This window comes from Rhinoderma darwinii, chromosome 3, assembly GCF_050947455.1.
Source record: "Rhinoderma darwinii isolate aRhiDar2 chromosome 3, aRhiDar2.hap1, whole genome shotgun sequence".
NCBI lineage: Eukaryota > Metazoa > Chordata > Amphibia > Anura > Rhinodermatidae > Rhinoderma > Rhinoderma darwinii.
Window position 1 is genome coordinate 88,610,252 of NC_134689.1, and position 25,978 is coordinate 88,636,229.

Consider the following 25,978-nt stretch of genomic DNA (forward strand, 5'->3'; position numbering starts at 1 on the left):
TTTCCGGCGCTGCCATAGAGAATGAATAGGGGTAACGTGTTGTAACCTGCAAAACGTGCGGCCATAAAGGGTGTATTAATTCATGGCCGCATGATTTTGCAGATAAAGGGACGGTTTACCCGCTTTAACGTGCGGCTACTAACAGGCTGTTTGAAATCCGCATTGAACATGGTGCCGACGCGTTTGTTAGCTGTGTTGTGACTGTCAGGGCCGTTCCGTGTGGCCTTACCCGAAGTCCTTCCTTTATATATGTAGTCTGGTTATGTTTCGTTCCTGGTTTTCCCTTCAAAAATACATGCAAAATCTGCACTGTGTGAGCAAGGGCTAAATACGGCCCTTCTGGTGAGGATTTATTTTTAGGCTATATTGCCCAGCCCTATGTTTTATAGTTAATTTAGCAGGAAAAAAAATATTCAAGATTATAAATCAAAATTGTCCATAAAGTTGGAAAAAAATAAAAAATGGATGTTACCCGGATGAGAAAAACTGATGAAAATCTGTTGCCACACAGAAATGGAAAAACGGTCGGTTTCATTGTTTTTTCCTGGGTGCAAAATCAGACACAGTTCCGTGAATGAATCCTTAGGCTGCTTTCACACTTGCATATTTTGGTCAGTATTTTGCATCCGTATTTGTGAGCCAAGACCAGGAGAGGGTCCAACACACGGAAGAGGTGCAAGTCTTTCCATTATACTTTCTCTGTGTAGGTTCCACTGCAGGTTTTAGCTTATAAATACGGATGCAAAATACACAAGTGTTAAAGAGGTCTAATATGGAGCTAATGTTAATCCAAGAGTCTATTCACATGGGCGTATAAATACGCACTTATTTTTAAAAATTCAGCATGCATTACTTTCATCCGTTTGCTGGATGGAAAATGACGAATGAAGTCTATAAAGAGTCATTAACTACGGATCCATCCTTATGTGATCTGTATTGCATCAGTATATCATCAGTATTGCATCACTTTAGCAAAGGAGCTGTCTCATGTAACTCAATTATTTCTCTAGAAGAAAGCTCATCAATAATACTGATGACACGCTGATGCAAAATCATCCATGGTATGTGCGCATTAACGATCCGTATTGCAGACGTTTACCAATACAATTTTGTGAAACAGATGTTTAGTTGAGGTGTAGTACCTTAATACAGCCTGGAGATGTCACTGTGGTTCTAGATGTTTTTGAGGATCATTTGGTGCTCTAGTACAGCGAGCCACTAACTCAAGTGAATAAAAAGTTCTACTGGCCTTAAGCCAGATAACAAAATCTATTTGTGTTTCTCGCTTCGATAAAGTAGTGGAATAAGGTCTTGTTCAAATCTGCATTGGCATTTCCATTGAAATTCATGGTATTTCCATTAGGGGTGGAGACCGAAAATACTCGAAGCACCGGATCAGCGGACATCTCGGGTTTCCGACGGGGGGGTGGTGGTAGCTGTGGTTTTACCAGAAATAATAGCACAGCTGTGTCATTGTTTGGAGCCTCCAACGCAGATGTGAAGGAGGTATTAAATTCAGCAGACTTGCTACAGAGGTGTTGCTTTTACCACATGAGCAATATTCAGCGCATTTATCAAAACTGTCTGACGATAAAAATAGTGTTGCCCATAGCAACCACTCTGGAAAAGTAAAAGCTGCATTGTGATTGGTTGCTGAGGGAAATGAGACAGTTTTGATAAATAAGGCCCTGTGTTTCTTAGCAGGTGATCCTGTGATATTTCTATACTGAAGTTATACTAGAAATTATAATGGTCTTCTTTGCAGTCATGGGATGGTGGGGGAGGGGGGAAAATTAATGTTTGGCTGCATTTACTTCCTTTAGGTGAAGAGCAAGAGATGTCGCCACAGCCGGAATATGATTTCATTACTCAATTACTAAGAAAGAAAGAAGCCAAATCATGTACACATGAAATGCACTGCTGCTTTCTCCAGTCCTTTATATATCTTATGTACATCAGACCATTGGATTACCATTAGTAAATGATATACAAATAAGGCTACATTCACATAGTGTTTTTCACCTAGGTACGGCGTATGCACACTAAAGCTCCCAATGCATACGCTGACTAGATCCACAAGGCCTTATAGATCCCACGGATACCAAAGTGTCCTTTTGACATATGCTGGGCAGGTATATGTTGGTACACTGTTGTGTTTTTTTTTTTAACTGTATCCAAAAGGGTAGGGGGGGGGGGGACGACCCATAGCCAACATCATTGTGGGTTAAAGTCCCTAACACGAAGGTCTGGGACGACAGAAAGTTAGCGTATGAGAAGCCTAGAAACTTAAAGCACGTGAAGAGACTTCCTATGTACTTTTTTTTATAAGACCAATAGACAAGTTAGAGTTTGCACTCGTTCGTGTGAATCTGGCCTAAATATCTACCGGTTCCCTCTGAAATGTTAGCTGACCTGGCTTTCCTGTTGTGTGGGTGCAAACCTGTATGTGAAAAAAAATACTTGCTGAGGAGGTAACACGGCCCTTAAAAACACACCCCGTGATTATAAGAAAAAATATATAAATCTTCCATGGTATATTGAACGTCGTATGTATGGAGGTATTCTCCCCTAGAAGCATTGCTTCGTACACGCCGCACCTGGCAGAGCCTTTAGGGCAGCACACAGAGGTTACACGACTCTGCCGGTTGCATATAAGGTCTCCATAAATAATAAATCACATCACTATGGTTGCACTATAATAACTGTAAAGACTACAATACATAGCTTCATCATTTATTGACCTAGAACAACCAGGACGACAATTTGGTGATATACAGTAGTATAAAACAGGCGAACCAACAAGCGGTTGAAAAGCTAGGGAACGATAAGTAAATAGTCATGTGAAGAGAAACATGGTTACAAAGGTCAATAGTATCCATTCGGCATAGTGACTGTGGTCGGAGATCAGCTCTTTAGTATGCTTTTATTGTGGATTCTGATGCTGGATACCACGCCAACGCTACAACTTTCTCCAGAGTCAACATGACTTTGTTATCGTCTTCTCTTATCTACAACAGTCATTCAAACCGTGGATGCTGGGCAAGTTCTTGAATTCTGGTCACTTTGTATGTATGTATGTATGTATGTATGTATGTATGTATGTATGTATGTATGTGTGTATGTGTACGTACGTACCATCCCCTTGCAGATCGCACCCCCCCCTTTGCAGATCGCACCACCATCACCCCTTGCAGATCGCACCACCACCGCCCTTGTAGATCGTACCACCATCACCCCTTACAGATCGCGCCACTATAGGTCCCACTAGGAGCTGTATCCTTGGTCAAAGCATCGGCTTTGGCGGTGTTGCGATCTACAATGAGGGGTGAGGTTGGGGGTGCGATATTCAAGGGGGGTGCTATCTGCAAGGGTGTGTGGCACTATATGGGGGGTGGCACTGTTAATATATGTGGGCCCTGTGTCACTATCTACAGGGACATTGCGGTACTATCTACATGTGCGGGTGCGATCTACAAGGGAGGGGGGCGGTGCTGCGATCTACAAGTTAGCGTGTACTGTGGTGTTTTCAGGGGATTGGGACAAAAACAACCAGACAAAGGAGATCCATTTGGAGACACTGATGCAAAATGGACATGAAACACTGACAATTGATCAGTTTTTAATGGCCGTTTTTTTTCACGGTCGTGTGACTGTAGCCTATATGACTATGATGCCAGGAGTCCCGTTCACATGTAACGTGGTCGGGCTGGGAAATCCGGCTGACAGTCGGACCGTTTTCACGGTCGTGTGAATCCAGCCCTAATGTCATTTATTTAACCCTCCATGGTGGGGCCGGTACTGCACCAGGTCCTGCTCACACGTCAGACACTATAATGTAATCTCACCCCAGAGTGCCTGCTCGGCGCCATCATCCTGCCCCTACTGCAATTTACACTGCTCTCACCTGCAATGTCAGAGACTGGCTGAAGTGGTGACGGGCAGAGGGGGATGTTAGTGCACGCAGCGCATCATTGATTATAGATTCTGTTAACCTGTTCCCTGCCACAGAAATTATAATCAATTAGATATACATTTTTCCAATTGTATTTCTGATATTAAAAAAAAGAAAAGTATTTCAAGAGGTTAAAAGTTGTGAAGTTCCGTACAAGAATTATGGCAATATATGTTAAAAAGTTATTTATATAAAGAAAATTTATTAAATGATCTCTATTTTTTTCAGTTTATATAACAGTAATAAGAAAATAAAGATTCAAATCGAAAATCGCCCATAGGGTTGAAAAAAAAATCTAGATTTTATTTTTGGGAAAAATCGCCCAGCCCTAATTGGATCACATATAAATGATTAGATGATCGAATAAGAGGTACTGCAAGCTTCACAATAAAGATTGCATGCCCTAAATGAAAAATAAAAGCCAATTTATTCTATAATAAGTTAATCTATTTTTTTTATATACTTTGTGTTACACCATTTTCAAAATCTTGGCTTGTCGTCAGTGAATGGAAATATACATTGTTTACATCCAGACTTGCTGCTCACCTTTTTGGATCAGGTCCATCTGGCACAGGTATGGAGCTCAGATAAACAGATACAAATACATGCACTTGTGCCAGCTGAACATGATCGATGCTGACCACCTGACTTGTAGTGTAAACCAAAATGCTTCCAATCACTGACGGCAAGTAGAAATCCTGAATATATTGAGGAATTGGCAACAAAGTATGTTCCCACAGGCAGGAGACACTTCAGATTCTCTGCAATAGAAAATCTGCAGCGGAATCTCAAAGAAACGCAGGAGTCACATAAATCCACAACAAATAGTGTGTTTTTGCTGCACGTATTGCTGTGACTGTGTGCATGCCAAACCTTTTATATCACGCTAGGTTGGACTATGACCCTTTAATTACAAATAACTTGACCAACTTCAAAGTAAAAACATGAGATAGAACAACCCATTGGAAGGCACATGTCATAATAGAACTGGCCGTCCCACTCGTAACCTAGCAAGTGAAAACAGTCCGGGTGGACGGGTAACAACCGGAACGCTGATTCAATGTCTGATTTAGCCATAAGGGACCCGCCTGGCGTACTAAGTCCACCGCTCTGTCAAATGAGACGTACGACACAGCGGACAGGTCCTTATCTATGCCATCGTTAACCGAACCGCCTTTGGAGTGGGACAGGTGGTGGATCAAGCGGAATTTACCTGGCTCTTTTTTGGGTACCACCACTAGGGGGGATACCCAAAGGTTAGAGAATGGTAACTCAGAAAAAGGGCCGGCCATTCGGCCAAGCTCTATTTCTTTTCCTACTTTTTCTGCAATAACCGAAGGGAATTCCCTGGCGGACTTAAAATTACCGGAAAATGTTGGTGAGGGGTTGTAGATAAATGGGATAAAGAACCCGAACAAAAAAACAGTCCTAATTAGGGCGGCCTCCCCATCTTGGGGTACCGGTCTGGCCAGGTTAGCATCTCTAGGACACGTATTAAAGTCCTCGACCCTACCCGTACTGTTGGGATGCGGGACCTGGGCGTTACACCGGACTGCTGGGTGGGGGCCCCCACAAGTGGAACACTCGTGCTTGAACTTGCAGGACCCATAGAACTTGCAGTGCCCTTCGTTGAAGAGCCAGCAAGTCCCGGTACGCCTGTTGTTTTGAGCCCCGACCCCGGCGGAGGGACCTCCAAACGTGGGTTGGGAGGGGGCTGCTGGCTGAAAGGGGCGCGGAGACATCAGAAGTCTAAGCCAAACATCCGTAGCTTTTGTATCCCAACCGACCTCAGGTTTTACGCCCACGGAACTCCTCATCATAGCGCCACCAAGCTGAACCCCCATGGGACTTATATGCGCTAAAAATAGTATCTAAATAAACGAATAGTTGGAAAGCATTATCGGGAGACCTCTGTGAAACTACGCAACCCAGCACCGCGAATGCTTGTAACCAGTTGTTAAACGTTTTTGCTACCTTTGGCTTGGATGGACACCCCTTTCAAAGCGTCACTCCCTATCGATTGTATCCAAATCCACCGACACAGGGACCAAATATCAATATATTCATTCCTTGCTATTTTTTCCCTCGTGTCGTCAGACAAACGCGCCCCTAGGGGGGGTGGGGGGGGGGATACCGCAAAAATAAGTATCCCTGAAGGCGGGCAGCGACAGGGATGCCATAGACGTGGATGCCTCCACTAACGTTTTTCCCGCCTCCACCTGCGAGGCTGGTACTGATGGAGCCGCTGGAACTCCCGCCAACAGGGATCGGAACATATTAAGAACGTCAACATCAGATTTTCCCCCTGAACCCCAAAGGCAGTCATACTCACCGTGTCCTGCTGTAGATACCGGGACCAAAGCCGCCGAGGATGTCGGTGGAGGTACAGGTGCTGCGGGTGCTACTGGTACCTCCGTAACAATAGGTCTTGCTGAGCGACGGCAGGCAGAGGAGCGGTTGCTATGGCGACGTCCGTCATGGCCGTCACGCGGACTGCCGTGGTGTGACGACCCAGTGCGTGAGCTCTCTGTCCTTGAACCAGAACTTGACCGTGATGACGACCTCCTATGCCGTGTACGACGTCTGATGGACCGGCGAGATGACCGGCGTCTGGATGAGCGGCGAGAACGGGAACGGCGGGTTCTAGTAGTATCCCTTGAGCTAACGGAAGAGGCCCTCCCAGTATTCTCTGTCAGGATGTAAGCTGGAACCAAACCTGCGGGTATGACAAGCGCAGGCTGTATGGGGGGAGGTGGTGGTGGTTGCTGCACCCTGGGTAGCTCCTCTTCACTGTCCCCCACGGAGCCAATATCCCCTTCATTCAACAGGGGGGGGCATTGGAGTTTCATGCCACCCCCCTGCTACTGTATCTGGGAGGGTGTGCTGAGTGGCTATCCCCCCAGATGTGGTACCTGAGGTAATCCTGCTGGCCGTTGGTATGGGTGCCCCCCTTTGAATATTTGTTGATCTCGTTGGTGGGTTGCGGGTGGCCACGCTCCTCACGGCCCCCGGGCGAGACCTAACACGGCCCATGCCGGTAGGAGATGTCAGACCCGGTGAGGGAGGAATAACATCTTCGTCAGGCTCCCTGGACACTTCTCGCGATATCTGCGGCGAGAGTGCGGTGTGAGCATGCGCGGCCTGTCTAGCCGACAGCAAGCAAACGCTACTGTCGCTGGAGGGGGATAGACGCGCTGGTGGCCTGGAGGAGCGATGCGCAGGGAGTGTGCCAGGTAGGGAAGAAGTCGGTGCTAAATTCTCTTGAAAAAGAGACTGTAGCCATACTGAACCTTCATCCTGCATCCTGATGCGGATAATTTCTTCAAGCTCTTGCCGGTCCATGACAATCAGGTAAGTGCACACACAATTTTTTAGCAATACAAATCCCTGAGTGGTAACGGCCAAAAGAGGAAGATGGCTACCCTCCTTGCCCTTATAAACCGTAGCATGGGGAGGGTGTGTAAGACTGCCCTCTATCCCCCCCCCAAAAAAAACGCCCTGTAGGCGGGTACCCCATACCGATAACAATCCCCCTAGCGTAAACGTGGCTAAGTTAACCCTCTTATTGCCACCCAGTCATGGGCACAACGGCGCCAATAAGCCTGAGTGCCTTCAAGGAAGTGCTGTAGATTTGTCAGTGTTTTTACTTGTGGATTTAGTGTAAGGGCTTATCCACACGTAACGGAGTTGCTGAGTATTTTGCGTTCGGAATTGCGGACGGAAAATACACATCGGAATACAGTAGCAGCAAAGTGGGTGAGATTTAACAAATCTTATCCACACGCTGCGTAAAATTTCCGTCCCGAAATTTACCTGTGGTGCGTATTTTTCGCTTTGCTGCATGTCAATTCCTGCTGTGGAAAGTGGACTGAATTCCTGCGTTTTTTCAGAGGGGATATCACCATCTCACAGTCTTGAAAAAAAACGCAGAAAAATCCTCACCATTTTCTGCGGAAAAAAAAATGCAGGAAATGGTGCAGTTTTTCCGCAGCAAAAGGTCTGCTAGTTTTAGTGGAAATTCTGCAGCAATTCTGTTACGTATGGACAAGCCCTAAAGCATTGATTATAGCAAATTTTTTTGCTGTACAAAACGCAACACAACTTAACTTGCAATTTTTAGTGCGGAATATATTCTGCCCATTGAAGTCTATGCATCTCCGCACAGAATACGCAGCATAAATTGACATGCTGCGGATTTGAAAGTCGCACCGCAGAACTATTTCTGCATGACTTTTCTGCGATTTATTTCCGCAGCGTGGGCTGTAGATTTGCAAAATCTCATCCACTTTGCTGCTACTGTAAATGCTGGGGAATTTCCTCACAGAATTGCGTAAATTCCGCAGTGTTTAAGCTGTGTGAGAACCTAGCTTAAAGAAAAGTTGCCCTATCTGTTCAGAAGTATATAATATATCAAAATGACGGCATGCTATAATAACAGGACAACTGTGCATCTGAAGTACGTAAATAAAATGCTTCTTCTGTACTGGTTACTGCTGTGCCCAGTAGTTTACAAGCTGCGCAGCTAGCTGTAGGGTGGGACATCTGCAGTGTGCCGCGCAGATATGCTGTTAGCTCCTGGTCTATTGAAGATAGCTGCACACAACAACCGGTATTGAAAAACAGAATTTTCTCCAATGTGCAGATATGTTTTTGTTTAAGGCAATGTTCACACAGGGCGGATACGCTGCATAAAAGTACACCGTGTATCCGCTCTATATTTCGGCAGAAAAACGGCAACAAATTGGGGTGCAGTTTTTCATCCGGAATGTCCGCTACGGAAAGCTGCACAGGAAAAAAATGGATACTTACCATGGCGACGTGTCCCTCAGGCGTCCTGGGATTTGCCTCCCCATTGAATTCAATGGGGAATTCTCACAACAAATGAGCAGCTTTTACGCAAATACTATTGACATGCTGCGGACTAAAAAGCTGCATCGCAGGTCAATTTCTGAGCGTTTTCTCCATTAAGCATTTACGCAGCGGATGGATGAGATTTGTTAAAATTTTATCCACTTTGCTGGTACTGGATTATGCTGCGGATTTTCACGCTACGAGTGAGCTTACCCTAAAAGGATTTTTTTTTAGCGCGGACAGGGTAGTGCACCTCAGCTTACACATATGTCTGTGCATTGAGCAGTACAAAACACACATATACTCGGTTAAGAGACCAAATAGGATGTAGCCTGCTCCCTCAGCCAATGGCCAGACGTAGACATCTCCCTTGCATACCAGACAAACAGTGTTGGTTTACATCCCTTGAAGCAGGCTCTGAGTAAGGCTGGATTCACACGAGGTAATTACGTCCGTAATTGACGGACGTATTTCGGCCGCAAGTCCCGGACCGAACACAGTGCAGGGAGCCGGGCTCCTAGCATCATAGTTATGTACAATACTAGGAGTCCCTGCCTTGCTGAAGGACAACTGTCCCGTACTGTAATCATGTTTTCAGTATGGGACAGTAGTTCCACGGAGAGGCAGGGACTCCTAGCATCGTACATAACTATGATGCTAGGAGCCCGGCTCACTGCACTGTGTTCGGTCCGGGACTTGCGGCCGAAATACGTCCGTCAATTACGGACGTAATGACCTCGTGTGAATCCACCCTAAGGCCAGATTCAGACGAACATAGATTACGTCCGTCTGCCGGGTGTCATTTGGACGGATGTATTTCAATGGGGCCGTCCACACGGCCGTTGTTACAACGGACCGTATGAAGGGTCCGTTGAAAAGTACAACATGTCCTATTTTCTTCAGTATTTCCAGATCCCTCCATAGACTCAAGTCTATGGAGATCCGTGGAAACGGAACCCGCACGGGGGCACCTCGGACATGAAAAACATCAAAGTTTTTCACGTCCAAGTTTCCCCACGTTTGTGTGAATCTAGCCTAAGGCTCTGTTCAGAGGGATCGGATTCACTACAGAATCTGAAGCAAAAGTTTGAGACTGACACTTTAATTTCTGTCGTGGATGTGCAGTTTGATGTGGCGCAGATCTGCACAACGATTAGCACCATTCAATGGTGATAATCTGACATCTTTCCTATTCGTAATCTGTGGGAATTTGTAGCATGCCACCTAGTTTTGCAGATTTTTTTCCGCTGTATATGAACAGGGTTTACAAAAAACCCATTCACATGGATTGGATGTAGATTTGACACCGATTTTGTCGCAGAATATGCACCATGGCTAAGGCCTTACTCACACGGCCGCATTACGTGCGTTAAAACAACGGACGTCACGTGGACCCATGCAATTCAATGGGGCCATTCAGACAATCAGTGTTTTTCACGCAGCGTGTGTCCGCTGCGTGAAACTCACTGCATTGGCCTATACTTGTGCGTTTTTTGCGCATCACGCACCCATTGAAGTCAATAAGTGCGTGAAAATTACGGACAGCGCACTAACGCACATCCGTGTGCTGTCTGTGATTCACGCAACAGTTGCTAAAGAAATGATGAGAAAAAGAAAAAAACTGATTCAGGTTTTTTTTGTGGATGTAAAAAACGCGTGAGATACGGATGACATACGCGCTTAAAAAACGCAGATGCGCACCGTACACGGATGCCACGCGTAACTGCAATGCAGGAAAAATTATGCGTTTTTTACGCGCGCCAAACGGACACGCTCGTGTGAATAAGGCCTTAGATGGAGGCGTACGCTAATAGAAGGGAGGTGCGGCTTAAAATGCGCTAAATTTTGTAGCAAAAAAGTTGGGCTGAAGTAAGCCAGCCTAGAGGTGGCAGAAAGTCTAGAGATTCACACAATTTATCATCCAGCATGACCCACTGTGATAAATTTGGCGCATCTAGTCTAAGCTGTCTAAATATAAGACCGTATGAATAAATCTGCCCGCTATCTAGAATTACTCCACAGAGAATCTCCCACGTGGAAGCAGACAGCAGTCGTTGAAACGGACATGAACACTGGACTTCCATGGACCATAGTCCGTTCCTAAACTACCCGCCTAATGTACTCATTGAATATCTGTCATAATAAAGACGAATATAATCAGAACAGAATCAGATCTAAAGATGTCTGCACCAAAAGGGCGAAATTAAAGCAAATCGTTACTTGCACACACGTCAAATGTCAGCTCACATCTTTGTCAAGGTTGGTGGAATAAGTATTGTTTCCGTGAAAAAAACCTGAAGCTTTACAGAATGGAAACAAACAAACCAACTGCAATGGAAGCTCTGTATTTTCAGACGTAATTGCAGTTATCGTGTGCACATACCCTTAAAATAATTCGTAACGCAAACGGAATGGTTTCCGTTTGGCTGTCTGTTCATCAGTTTCTCCATGGAAAGGTCGAACGGAATTGATGAACAGAAGCGCGACACTGATGTGAATACAACCTCAGGCCTTATTCACACAAACGTGTACGTTTTGTGTCCGCAAAAAACAGACATGTTTGTCATGCGTTGCAGTTTCGTGTGACATCCGTGTGTGTTCCGTGTGGCATCAGTTGTGGATGTCTGTTTATGTACACATTTCTTTATTTTCTTTTCACTTCGTTTTTTTTTTATAAACTTGTGCGCGAATCACGGATGATTTTCACACACCCATTAACTTCAATGGGTGCGTGATGACAAAAACGCTCAAGAACAGGACATGCAGTGAGGTTCACGCAACGGAAACACGCTGCGTGAAAAAATACTGCATGTCTGAATGGCCCAATTGAATTGCATAGGTCCATGTGACGGCCGTGGTCTTAATGACCGTCACACGGACGTATTCATCGTTCCTGTGAATAAGGCCTCAGGCATTAAAACTCGTCTGTGTGAACAAGTGTTTTGAGTTGTGCCTTGTTTAGCCATAGCCGGTCATTTCCTTTAGGCCGGATTCAGACGAGCGTGTGCGTTTTGCGGGCGCAAAAGTTACATAACAGCTCCGTGTGTCGTCATCATCATATGTTGCGTGTCTGCGTGATTTTTCGCGCAGCCGCCATCATTATGACACTCCGTTTGGATGTTTGTAAACAGAAAAGCACGTGGTGCTTTTCTGTTTTCATTCATACTTTTTACTGCTGTTGCGCGAATCACGCGTGTCACACAGAAGTGCTTCTGTGTGCTGCGCGTGATTTTCACGCACCCATTGACTTCAATGGGTGCGTGATGCGCAAACATCGCACAAATATAGGACATGTCGTGGGTTTTACGCAGCGGACTCACAGACAGTCTGCACGGCCCCATAGACTAACATAGGTCCGTGCGAGGCGCTTGAAAATCACGCCCGTTGCACAGACCTATTATACGTTCGTCTGAATAAGCCCTTAGAGTAGGAACACACAAGGCAGATACGCTCCGTAAAAGTACACAGCGTATTAGTGTTGGAATCTGACGGGAATTCCGCCTGAAAAACCCACACCGGCGGAATGTCCGCTGCGGAAATATTGCAGGAAAAAAAAAAGTTTATACTTACCACCCGGGCGTTGTCACGGCGACGTGTCCCTCTGTTTTGAGTGCAGCCCGGCCTCCTGGGATGACACTGTAGTACATGTGACAGCTGCAGCCTTTCATTGGATGAAACGTCACCCCAGGAGGTCAGGCTGCGCTCAGAACAGAGGATCGTGTTGCTACGACTACAGCCAAGTATAAGCTTTTTTTTTCTTATTTGCGATTTTTGAGGTGCAATTGCAGCTTTTTCACCTCAAAAGTCGCAACACTTGGCTGTTTGTTGCAGGTTTTAACTCCCTATTGAATTCAATGGGTAAAACCCGCAACAGAAGAGCAGCCATTCCACAGCATAAATTGACATGCGGTGGATTAAAAAAAAACAGCACTGCAGGTCAATTTATGAATGGTTTCCCAGCGGATTTGTTCTGCTGTGTTTAGATGAGATTTGTTCAAATCTCACCCACATTGCTGCTACTGTATTACGCTGCAGATTTTCCACAATAAAATGTGTTGAGGAAAATCCGCAGTGTTTACGCGCTGTGTGTTCCGACCCTTACGCTTGGTCCATAGGTCGCAGGCAAAATGCTTTTTTTTGCAACAACGTGTGACCCCAGCCCTGGAGAGGTCGTATAAAAAGAAATTTTATAAGGGTAAGGCCAAATGGTGCGTCATTGACGCGGTTTTGTTGCATTTGAAAACCGCATGCGGTCAAATGCATGTGTTTTTTGTCTCTGTAATGCTGCAGTTCTGTTGCGTTTTTAAAGGAAATATTTTATGGACATAGTTTTCACCCGTGTTGAGGTTTGTTAGGTGCTTCCTGTATATAGTTCATTACAATGCATTGCAGAACTGTTAGCAAAAACGCAAGCAGTTCAGCAACAACTTTGGCATCGCGGTCATTAACCGCATGCGGTCGGACATTATGAAGATGCAGTTACTGCACAAAAAACACATTGGAATATAATAGCAGCCGTCTGTCCATAACAAACATTTCACCATGGACTTCTATTGAAAAATTACTTGCTGCAGTTTAAAAACGCAACATAAAACGCACCGTGACCGCACCGTGTGGCCTTACCCTAAAAGCAAAAAACATTTTATAAATTCGCTACTAGGATGGATTTTGGAGCAAGGCCTTATTCACACGAACGTGTGCGTTTTGCGCGCGCAAAAAACGCTGCATTTTTTGCGCGTTGCAGTTCCGTGTGTCATAAGTGTTTGCTGCGTGGCTACGTGATTTTCACGCATATGCCATCCTTATGATACGTGGTTTTGATGTTTAGAAAAATAAATTAAGGAAGTGGTTTTATTTTTCCCTTCATTTCTTGATCTAATGTTGCGCGAATCACGTGCGACACACGGAAGTGCTTCCGTGTGCTGCACGTGATTTTCACGCACCCATTGACTTCAATGGGTGCGTGATGCGCGAAACACGCCCAAGTATGACATGTCGTGAGTTTTACGCAGCGGACACACACTGAATGTCTGAACGGCCCCATTGACTAACATAGGTCCGTGCGACTAAACACGTTCGTGTGAATAAGGCCTAAGTGTGCTTTTTCTGTTATGATCAGCCAACGAACGAGCAAATGCTTGTTAGTCAGCTTATTTCATCACTAATGCTGCCCTGAAAATCATTGTGGACAGCAAAACATTTTCCAGTGTAAACAGGGGATGTGCTGCCTACATTATGTAAACCAGGGGTGGGGAACCTCTGGCCCGCGAGATAATTTGGTCTGGCCCGACCTCACTCAGACCACGCTGCCGTCGTGTCATTCGCTACTTGGCTCCATCCGTCCTACGAGCCAAGTATGGCGGTGTTCTGAGCGGCCCGAGTGGACCAGTCCGGGCACCTGACCTCACGTCATTCACGGCCGCAGTAGGAACAATAGACCCCGAATGTGGCTATTCACACAACCGATTTTTTGACGGCCCGTCAAAAAAAGGGACATGACCTATTTTCGGCCGTTCACCCGGCTCCCATAGAAGTCTATGGGGCCGGGTAATACACGGCCATCACTCGAATGTGTTCCGAGTGACGGCCGTGTCTTCCGTCGCTCGCTCTCCCCTCCTCCCCACAGCGCGAAGTGCGTGTGAGGAGGAGGAGGGTATTTTTTTTTCTCACTGTAGGAGCGGAATCCCCAATCCCCAGCCACAGCTTCGGCAACGCTGTGGCCAGGGATTGGGGACTCCGCTCCAGGAGAAGTCTGACTCCGCCTCTGCCATTAGAGCGGGGGTGCGTCTGTGTAATACAGACGTTGCACCTCTCCAGACAAGAAGTGTGTGTGCGCGGTCAGCCTGAGGTGATGTGGCCGGCGTTGCACTATTGAGCGGCGAGCGGCACAGGCACTGAAGACAGAACATGGGGGTGTTTTGCAGTGCGCCCGCCATGTTCTGTCTTCAGTGTCGGCAATCATTAGTGCAGCGCTGATCACATCACATCATGCTGACCGCGTGCGCACCTATCAGGATTTAGGAGAGGGGCATTGGCAGTATTACACAGCCGCAGCCCCGCTCTAACTACATGCATGTATTACTATACTTAGCTATGCAGCCGCACAGCTTAGTATAAAAATACATGAAATAACGGTATCGAACCGTTTGAGGGTGCACGGCATCGAAACAGTATTGAAGTTTCGATGCATCGTGCAACCCTACCCACATCTATCCGACATTTATGACATAGCCTGTGGATATGTCAGAAATGTCCCTGATGGGAAAACTCCTTTAATTAAGTCGGAACAACTTACCGCTGCGAGTTCTTTTCAAAACTTACCATTGTAAAGAGTCGACTGCGCCCCAGACTGACCGACACAGTAGCAACATCATCAATACCGGCGAACATCACACGCCTCACCAAAGTTCCAGCCATCACATTAGGGGTGAGTTAATTCAATGTTTGACCAAATATAACAGGCAAATATTTAAGTTTATAATTTTGTATGGCCCGTGAATAATTTACTAAATGTCCAAATGGCCCTTGGCAGAAAAATGGTTCCCCACCCCTGATGTAAACTGTAAGGGGACCGTACGATCTTATTAACCATCGTATGTCTCCATACAGTTGCGCTGATCGACCTGTAATTATCAGTTCGGCGCTCGTAATGTGCACATCTCTGCCCGTGCAAACCCAGCTGAATTCACAGTTTTGATGCAGTTTATTTATGCCGTTTTCGAAGCCACAACCAGGAGTGGATCATAAAGGGAGGGACAGTATATAGGAAAGATTCTACGTCTCTTTTATTTAATTCACTCCTGGTTGTGGCATCAAAAACTGCACTGAACTGTGTGAATATACCCTCGCCGGTTTTGTGTTGACATCTTGAACAAGTACAATTAAGCACCATGTCTGCCTGCCCGGGGAATGTGCAGCTGGTGCCAACCTGTGGGAGCTGTGCGGAATGTGAGGATACAAGAATGGACATTGTTTTTGTGAGGTGCTAGAGACAAGGTCTTCACTCTGGCAGCCTAGGAAACTTATCTAGTTAGTGGCTGAACATTCAAGGACTTTTTGCTCTATTTTTTTTGTTGCGGTTTCAAGCATATGCTAAATAAGGCTTCGTTCACATCTGCGTCAGGGCTCCGTTCGACGTTCTGTTGGAGCCCTGACGCAGATGAATACCGTCGACTACGGTATTCATTCCGTCAAACCGACGGAACCCTTGCACAACGGAGACAAACGGAAACCATTCGCACCGTATCCGTCACCATTGAAATCAATGGTGATGGAAATGGAAACCTATGGTTTCAATTTGTGTCAGTCAGGGCTCTGTTCCGACGGAAGGCTCCGACGGAACGGAGACTTGACGCAGATGTGAATATAGCCTAAGCTGGCTAAGTTCAGCTTGAAGAGTAACCGCACTTTCAAACTTTTCATGTGTCATAGGGACATTTCAAAAGTTTAGATCGGTGGGGGGTCCATGTGCTCAGACCCCTACCGTCCCTGAAACTAAGGTATAGAGGCACTCAGCAGAGCGATCTGCTTCTTCGACTGTGATCGGCGCTCCCTGTTAGGCGAAATACGGCTCACATATAACGTCTATGTGAGTCGCCTTCAGGCTGACGAGGGGCGCCAAATCACAGCCAAAGATGCAGGGCACTCAGCTGAGCGCTTCTGTACCTCCATTTCAGCAAAGGTGGGGGCCTCAGAACCTGGATGCCACCGAACCAAACTTCTGATATGTCTCTGACAAGTCTATGGAGAGGTGTGAGATCCACACAGACATGCGTCAGCTTCCCGATAAGTGTTATATCTCACCCCACTGCTGTATTCACAGCTAAGCAGCTCATTACTGCTGTATTCACAGCTAAGCAGCTCATTACTGCTGTATTATGTCCTCCATGCAGCTTCTATATATGTGATAGAGATAGGAGAGCAGAATGCTCCTCTTCTATGTATAGAAGACCATAGTGATTAGGCTCCTCCCACAAGCTCAGGGAAAACGGAGAATTAGAGAAATAGCCTGTAGAGGGCAAAACTGCTAAAAGCAAGTCATATAATGGCCAGAAATAGTGTTATTTCTCATGTACACACATATGACAGCTTATTCTGAAAAGTCACCTGAAAAGTTAGGCACGCTTTATTTGCAATATGAGAAAAAATAGGATCAAAAAAACAGGATCAAAAGAAAGTAGGAGAAGAAGGGAGGAATTGCTAGGATATTTTTTCTTTGGCATATTGTATGTTTAGTGTGCCTTTAAGAGAACACTATTGCCCTCTCCCCCATCAATTGGTTACTGGATTTTATTATTACTTTCCATTTCTAAACTTAAAAAAGTCTGGGAACCTTGAATTAAAAGTAATAATCCCATGTAAAATGTGGCCATGATCAATGCTAAAAAAAACAACGGGACATTTTGTGGAGGTAAAAAAAATTCCCTGGAGAAAGCGGCTAAACCTGGGGCTATCTGTAAAGCCACATATCGGCTCAGTGTCCGGCTGCCCCATGAGTCCCTACCCTTAAGAGCCAGTTACATCACTCTTTTGCTCATTATTGACAAGCTTTTCCAGTATGAAACAAACATAGTGGGGTGTACAGGTCCTCTGGACATTGTTAGGGATTTAATTTTATGGACTACGAGAGATTGAGCCCTCAAATGTTTCTGGTTGCCAAAGTAATTGATGCATTAAGGGGGTTTTCAAGGATTAGAAAAACATGGCTACTTTCTTTCAAAACACAACGACACCTGCCCACAGGTTATCTGGTATTGCAGCTCAGCTTGAGGTGAATGGGACTGAGTTGCAATACCAACACAACCTGTGGACCGGTGTGGTGCTATTTTTGCAAGAAGGTAGCCATGTTTTTATTATCCAGAAGAGCCCCTTTAAGGAGTTCATAGTAGAGGAAGTGCCAGTACCTGTACAGTCATTTTTGTCCTGTGACTGACTAAAAAGCATCACATGATCAATACTGGCATCTCCTCTCTGTGGTGGGGTTTTCAAGCATTATTTACATTGGCAGCAGGATAGATTTGATGGGTAGAATCTTCCCTATAAAGCAATTTATAAAATTATATGTCCTCAAACCATGGGACTCACTGTTTTCACGGTGTACTTTTAAGGGTATGTTCACACTGCTTATTTTCGGGCCTTAAACGGCCGAAAAAAATCGGAAGCAGAACGCCTCCAAACATCTGCCCATTGTTTTCAATGGGAAAAATGGTGTTCTGTTCCGACTCGCTGTTTTGTTAAATGGGTGCATAGACAAAACGGCCGCGAAAAATAAGTGCATGTCACTTCTTGAGCCGTTTTTCATTGACTCTATAGAAAAACAGCTCCAAATACGGGCACGAAAAACGCGAGTTGCTAAAAAAATCAATTGAAAATCAGGAGCTGTTTTCCCTTGAAAACTGCTCCGTATTTTCAGACATTTTTGATTTTGTGTGTGCACATACCCTTACAGTGGCGGCACAGTGTAATCTAACCTTAGAGGGTACTTTGATGTAATTTGTTTGGGAGGAGGTAGTGGACTTAGAAACTATGATAAACTCCGCTCTAGAGGACCCGAACACATCATTAGGTCTATTTCATCAGACGTAATTTTCAGACGTAATGGAGGCGTTTTACGCCTCAAATTACGCCTGAAAAGACGGCTCCAATACGTCTGCAAACATCTGCCCATTGCCTGCAATGGGTTTTACGATGTACAGTGCAGACGAGGTGTAATTTTACGCTTTGCTGTCAAAAGACGGCTCGTAAAATTACGCCCGCGTCAAAGAAGTGCAAGACACTTCTTGGGATGTATTTGGGTCGTTTTTCATTGACTCCAATGAAGAACAGATCCAATTACGTCCGTAAAAAACGCGAGTACATGCAAAAACGTCTGAAATGCAGGAGCTGTTTTCCCCTGAAAACAGCTCCGTAATTTCAGACGTATTTTGCGCTGTCGTGTGAACATACCCTTAAAGGGAAAGTGTCACCAGACAATGGCATATAAGGCTTTGTATGCAGCTCCTTGACAAACCTAAATCGAATTCCTGAAACTAAAATCATATACAGGAGACTTTCCCCTCACTAGAATGGAGAGGTCCAGCCCAAAGTCCATTCTTCGTGGAATCTTACAATTGCTGCTACACGTCTGGACAGTACGCATTGTTCTGGCACCCATCATATCTTGCCAAACCTTTGCTCAAGAATGTCACGGATGTTTTCAGGTCCACTACTTACTTATGTTATGCTCCGGAGGTCTTGGTGTAGCTTATATCCTCTTTTGAGGAACCGTAGTCTAATGAGGTAGAATACCGGAAACGTAAGATGTGTTGCTCTGCTACACCACACATTTTGAGTTGTGAGGATAGGAACATTGGGTTCACAAGTCAGGGCAAAAAAATGGACCAAGCCTATAGTTAGGAACACACACAGCATAAACACTGCTGATTTTGCGCAACGGCTGTCATTGCAGAAAATCCGCAGCGTAATACAGAAGAAGCCGTGTGGGTGAGATTTGAAGAAATTTCATCCACACACAGTAGAAAAAAGTCGCTAAAAAAACGCTCTACAGTGCGTTTTTTTTTTTCAGCCGCAGCATGTCAATTAATGCTGCCGAATTGCTGCTCATGTTGCGGATTTTCCCCATTGAATGGGGTGCTTAAAGCCGCAAGAAAGTGGTATGTGTTGCAACATTTACGGTGGAATCTTAGAAATTCCGCCGCAAAAATCGAAAGTAAGAAAAACAAAAAATACTTACCCAGAATTCTTTGCTTCTTCTCCACTCCGGCCTCCTGGGATGGCTTTTCATCCCATGTGACCACTGCAGCCATTCACAGGCTGCAGAGTCACATGACATGCAACGTCATCTTAGGAGGCCGGACTACGCACAGAAGAGAGTAAGGGGGTATGTATAAACGTTTTGGGTTTTTTCCAGCGCTATTTTCCGCACAATGTGGTACGGTTTTTCGGATGGCGTTCCCTGCGGGGTTCAGGGCGCATACACTGTGCAGCTTGATGCAGTGTATCCGCCCTGAACACGCTGTGTGTGTTCCTACCCGAAGGCCTCATGCACACTACCGTGCAGAATTTACTGACCGTAAATACTGCACGGACTGGCCGCGGGCATGCTCACTTTATAACGTATAGGAGAACGGTCCTATTTATTGCGGGTCATTTCTACGGCCCGGACAGACACACCTGTAAATATACAGGAAGGTGTCCGTGGCCGACAGAAATTAATGGGTCAGTATTTTATCCGCAATTACGGATCCGTAACCGCGGATAAAGATTACGGTTGCATGCATGAGGCCTAACAGATGATATCTGCAGCTCGACAACACTCATCATGACTCATCAATGCTTCAGTTTGGGGGCTGAAGGGGTGATCCAAGATTTAACCCCTTCTGGACGTCTCATACATATCCTTATATGATCTTCTGATGTGAGAATATTGTGAGAAGATCACATTGGTGAAGACACCCACTGATGTTTAGAATGAGGTTACAATCGCACTCCTTTACAATGATCATAGATACAACATTGTGCCTGTACTGAGAATGTGGAGTCCGATTTCCAGTAACAGAAATACTGGAATTTGGAATTACCTGGATTTCTGCATTGAAAATCGAGTAAAATGTGATCTGACTGTGTTTGGCTATAGTTGTGATTTAGATAACAATCTAACTAAACTAAAACACACAAACAATTGTACGGTTCATGTCTTTTATTGAGTATATTGGGGCGTTTCATATGCCAGTCTTAAAATGAAGCCGGCAAGAGTAAGATGCGACTAATAAGAAAACAATATCTCGTGGGTATTGCCACCGTACCTACGAGATCAGCGTCAGGAGCAAGTCTGTTATACACAGCCAGACTCCTGCCGCAACTGCCGGAATCAAAGAGCTCTCCAATTCCGCCAGTTTAACCCCATAGATGCCGCTGTCAATAGCAACCGCAGCATTTAAGGTGTTGGGGTGACAGGGAGCTCCTTCCCTCTGTCAATCAGCCCAGACGCACCGATGGGTTTCCGGGGGCCTAAACCCCCATGCACACGACCGTTGTGCCACTCGGGACATTTTTGACGGCATCCGAGTGGCACCTGATATATACCAAAGCATTATATTTGCAATTAGAAGATCGCAGAGTGAAGTGGGACAAAAAGGAAAAAAAAAAAAAAAAGAAAGCTTTTCTGTAAAAAGTGGTTTTATTTAGTAAAAGTGTAAAAAAAAAAAAAACAAAAACACATACACATATGGTATCACCGCGATCTTAAGGACTCGAACTATGTAGTAAACCCCTTTGCGCACCACGACGTAATAGCACATCGTGGGGCGGGGGTGATGTATGTTGTTTTTTTTTCCAGCTGACATCCGGGACTTACGGCAAAGAACAGTGATGGGTCAGGAGCCAAAACTTTTTTATTTTTCTGTCGATATAGCCATATGTGGTCTTGTTTTTTGCAGACAAGATGTAGTTTTCATTGGTATCATTTTGGATACATGGGACTTATTGATTAACTTTTATTATATTTATTTTGGAGTGAGTGGATGGAAGGAAAGAAATTCCGCATTTTGTTCAGGTCGTTACTATCGCGGCACAACCATATGTGTATTTTTTTAAAAAAAAGAAAAGTAAAAACAAGTTTTATGGAAAAAAAAAAAATGTATTCATCCTGTGCAATTTTTTTTTCTTCTTTTGAAATAAACTTTAACTGTATTTATTTATTTTTTCTTGCTAGGGGACTTCACGATGCGATCTTCTGATCGCTGATATAATGATTTGATAAAACTGATAGGGCTCTAGCACTGCCTCATAGTCATACAGTCATGGAAGGCCTGGCGGACAGCCATCACATCCGTATGCCACCAATGGATGATAGGGGGAGAGGCCATTAATAATAAATAGGTAGGGGCAGTGGCGTAACTACCGCTGTAGCAGCCATAGCGGCTGCTACATGGGCCCGCGGCATGAGGGGGTTGGGGCTGTATGGCGTAATCTACGGGGGGCTGTATGGCACTATCTACATGGGGGGGCTGTGTATGGCGCTATCTACATGGGGGGCTGTGTATGGTGCTATCTACGTGGGGGAGCTGTGTATGGCGCTATCTACATGGGGGGCTGTGTATGGTGCTATCTACGTGGGGGGGCTGTGTATGGCGCTATCTACATGGGGGGCTGTGTATGGCGCTATCTACATGGGGGGAAGTGTATGGCGCTATCTACATGGGGGGAAGTGTATGGCGCTATCTACATGGGGGGCTGTGTATGGCGCTATCTACATGGAGGGGCTGTGTATGGCGCTATCTACATGGGGGGCTGTGTATGGCGCTATCTACATGCGGGGCTGTGTATGGCGCTATCTACAGGCGGGGCTGTGTATGGCGCTATCTACAGGCGGGGCTGTGTATGGCGCTATCTACAGGCGGGGCTGTGTATGGCGCTATCTACAGGCGGGGCTGTGTATGGCGCTATCTACAGGCGGGGCTGTGTATGGCGCTATCTACACGGGGGCAGTGTATGGCACTATCTACACGGGGGGGTTGTGTATGGCGCTATCTACAGGGGGGCGGTGTATGGCGCTATCTACAGGGGGGGCTGTGTATGGCGCTATCTACAGGGGGGGCTGTGTATGGCGCTATCTACAGGGGGGGCTGTGTATGGCGCTATCTACAGGGGGGGCTGTGTATGGCGCTATCTACAGGGGCGGCTGTGTATGGCGCTATCTACGGGGGGCTGCGTATGGCGCTATCTACAGGGGGGGCTGCGTATGGCGCTATCTACAGGGGGGGCTGCGTATGGCGCTATCTACAGGGGGGGCTGTGTATGGCGTTATCTACAGGGGGGGCTGTGCATGGCGCCATCTACAGGGGGGACTGTGCATGCCGCTATCTACAGGGAGGCACTATCTACAAGGGGGGGTTGTGTGGCTCCCAGGGGAGGGGGCCCCAGTCAAAAGTTTGCTATGGGGCCCAGTCTTTCCTAGTTATGTCCCTGGGAGGGGGTGAATTTCTCAACAGCCTGTCGATTAGCTGTTTGAAGGGTCTACAGCGCTCTGGCAAAAGTGCCACCCCCTTTCATTGTATACCAGACACAGCGCTGGACTTTTAGTAGCGGCTGTGTCTGACATTACAGCTCACTACAGCTTCATCCCATTCAAGGGAAGGGGACTGAGCTGTAACGCCATGCACAGCCGCTACTAAAAAGGTACACAGTATAGGCCACCAATTTTAAAGAACCGGATGAAGGCTCGATCACACATGGAATTGTGTTGTGATTTGAAGAACAAAAAAATAATCTAAGAAATTTGTGTGTGTATGTACTGATGTGTTTATTGTTATTATTGGGTACGAAGGCCTCATGCACACGGCCGTAGCGGTGTGCACGGTCCGTGATTACGGTACGGACATGCACATACAAAATGTTCATTGATTTCAATGAGCCTAGAAAGCAAATGTGGTGGATCGTATATTGACACGTCCTATTTCTTTTGCGGTCCGGGATACGGGCAACGCACTGACCGTGAAAACCATGGTCGTGTGCATTGGGCCATAGGTTAATGTGTGTTTTATACTATCCGCAATAGCGGATAGCATAAGGCCGCAAATGCACGGTCGTGTGCGTGAGGCCAAAGGGTTTAAAAACCACTATGCTGGAATTTTGGAAAAATACACCATGACCTAAAACAAAAAGCATCAAACAAAAATTAAACTGTTTTTTTTTTAATTAAATTTAAAAAAACCCCACAACAAAAGGTTTTTTTCCTGGAACATTGTGTAAACCTGCCTAAGAGTATTCAGCCCATTAGCACATAACAGACTTGGTCATATGTTGGTCAATGCCCCCCCTTCCCCTATCCAACCAGTGTTCTGATGTTTCTTCACCATCAGGATACCGGATATTGCATTACAACATAGTTGCAATCATCCACCCAAATTTTCCTGTGGCTTCTGCTCCGGAGGGCTCAGCGTCACTATGTAGGACGTGGTCACCCATTCATTAGAAGGGGCGTCAGGTTATACAAGATTCCAGGCTGCCAGAAACTCCCCTAGGCTAGAACAGGTGATCATCAGGGAATCCGCATGTAGATAAAACGTCCTAACATGTCATCCCTATAACCAGGCATGAACGAGATTATGAAAGCAAGTTCCATCAGATATTCAAGTATTTTTGTGTTAAAAAAAAAAAAACAGAACCCTAGTTGAACTCTAATGAACCAAATATCAGTGCCAATTTAGATCTGTCTGAAGAAGCCATTACGCTTGTGTGAATGGAGTCTAAGACAATAGAGGCATGGTGCTCAGAGGAGCAGCAGAGCCCCTTCATTCTAGTAATCAGTGGGGGGTCACAGGACACAGACCGTGACAAATAACATCTTCTAACATGTCTCAGTAACATATCAGCAGAGGTTTGAAGGTGAACCTTGCCTTTAAGATCAAACATGCATTGTCAGGAAGCGAAGAAGAATTTATTAAGAAATCGTTATCCATGGGTTTCCCTATTATATAGCCATAGGGTCGCCTATGAAGAGCCTACAATGCTTTTCCAGGTGTTAATAAAACAGGCGGACACAACCAGTACACCCCAAGTGACACCGAATCCATGTAGAACATTAACACGCAGACAATAGTGAGGGGTTACTGTACATTGCTGGGGAAACCTAATCGTGTAACTCTATATTCCGAGTACAACACAGGGCTAGATTATATCACATTGGTATTCGGGCATCTAATGGTTGTGGGGCACACAATGCTGGCAGCATGTTCTAGCCATACATGTAATAACTCACACATAAAATGCCCGCAGCAGATATAATAGATGTCACATACATGAATCACTGTAGTGTCTGCGACCGGTAACTATTTTACAATGGTTATTAACATGTAAGCTCCTGACAGAATGTTCTTACAACTTGTATAGTAGCCAAAATCTACAAACGCTGCCTGGCTACAAGTCACTGGCAATGTAATAGAGGAGACTAATAGTTCTAAGGCAGGAGCAAGCATGTAGGGACCACAGACAGAGACAGACATCTGATATATGGCATGTAAGCACCACAGACAGAGACATACATCTGATATATGGCATGTAAGCACCACAGACAGAGACATACATCTGATATATGGCATGTAAGCACCACAGACAGAGACATACATCTGATATATGGCATGTAAGGACCACAGACAAGAGACAGACATCTGATATATGGCATGTACAGGCAGAGATTATAGGCGCTCACTGACCTCGGTGACCACGGTGGAGTGGTAGAGGTCCCGGTCATAGTGCCAGCCGTCCAGACACTTCTCCTTCTCTATGTCGCTGACATTGACGTCCACCCCGGGGATGAGCCCCAGATCAGAGTAGTTCCTCAGGATGTCTAGTCTGTATCGCCGGCACTTGCTCTCCACCTGCCGCCCGTCCTTCTCCTCCCAGGGGATGCTGACATTCCTCCAAGCCTGGCTCAGGTTGGCATTATCTGGTACCAGGCAGCGGTGCTCTGGGGTGGCAACCAGGAACATTACAGACATACCATTGAATCCATTGGGGATGGTGCTGGCGCTGAGCAGGAAGAAGATGGTCAGCTGGAAGGGTCCCCAGTCCCCCAGGAAAGAGGTCGCCTCATCATAGTCGCGCATGGCTGGAAGGGGCAGCAGTGAGAGCGCTACCCTGGCGCTAGGGACAGAGAAGCTGCCGGGTGATCCTCATGTTATGAAATGTGAACCCGCCCTCCGGCGAGATGTAAAGGGGCTTGGCTACATGATGTTCACACACGCAGCAGCTCGTCGGTATATTGTCCTCCGTACTCCGTCCTCCCCCCTTCATTTCCAGACTGCCCACACCCCGCTGCATGAGTCCCTCACCAGTCATTTCCTCATTGCCTACTCCCTCCTCCCGGGGTGGGTACAGCAGGCACATAACCCACCCAGTTGTTCTGTAGTGACACAGCACATTCATGTTACAAAACCCACACTGAGTAACCGCCTTTCATGTGAACGATAGTATAGTGTATAGTGTAGTATAGTCATCTTCTCACCTGCTGTATATTATGTGTAGTGTATAGTATAGTATAGTATAGTGTAGTATAGTCATCTTCTCACCTGCTGTATATTATGTGTAGTATATAGTGTAGTGTAGTCATCTTCTCACCTGCTGTATATTATGTGTAGTGTATAGTGTAGTATAGTCATCTTCTCACCTGCTGTA

General features: G+C 45.8%; 1 protein-coding gene across 1 annotated transcript in view; it reads right to left on the reverse strand.

Annotated features, from left to right (window-relative positions):
* LOC142748978 (organic cation/carnitine transporter 2-like) overlaps positions 1-25,617 on the reverse strand; it is a 62,173-nt gene extending 36,556 nt beyond the window's left edge. The window contains exon 1 of the mRNA XM_075856448.1: positions 25,018-25,617. Coding sequence (XP_075712563.1) covers positions 25,018-25,410 — 393 coding nt within the window. The 5' untranslated portion in view covers positions 25,411-25,617. The remainder of the gene's footprint in view (positions 1-25,017) is intronic.
* Between the last annotated feature and the right edge of the window lie 361 nt (positions 25,618-25,978).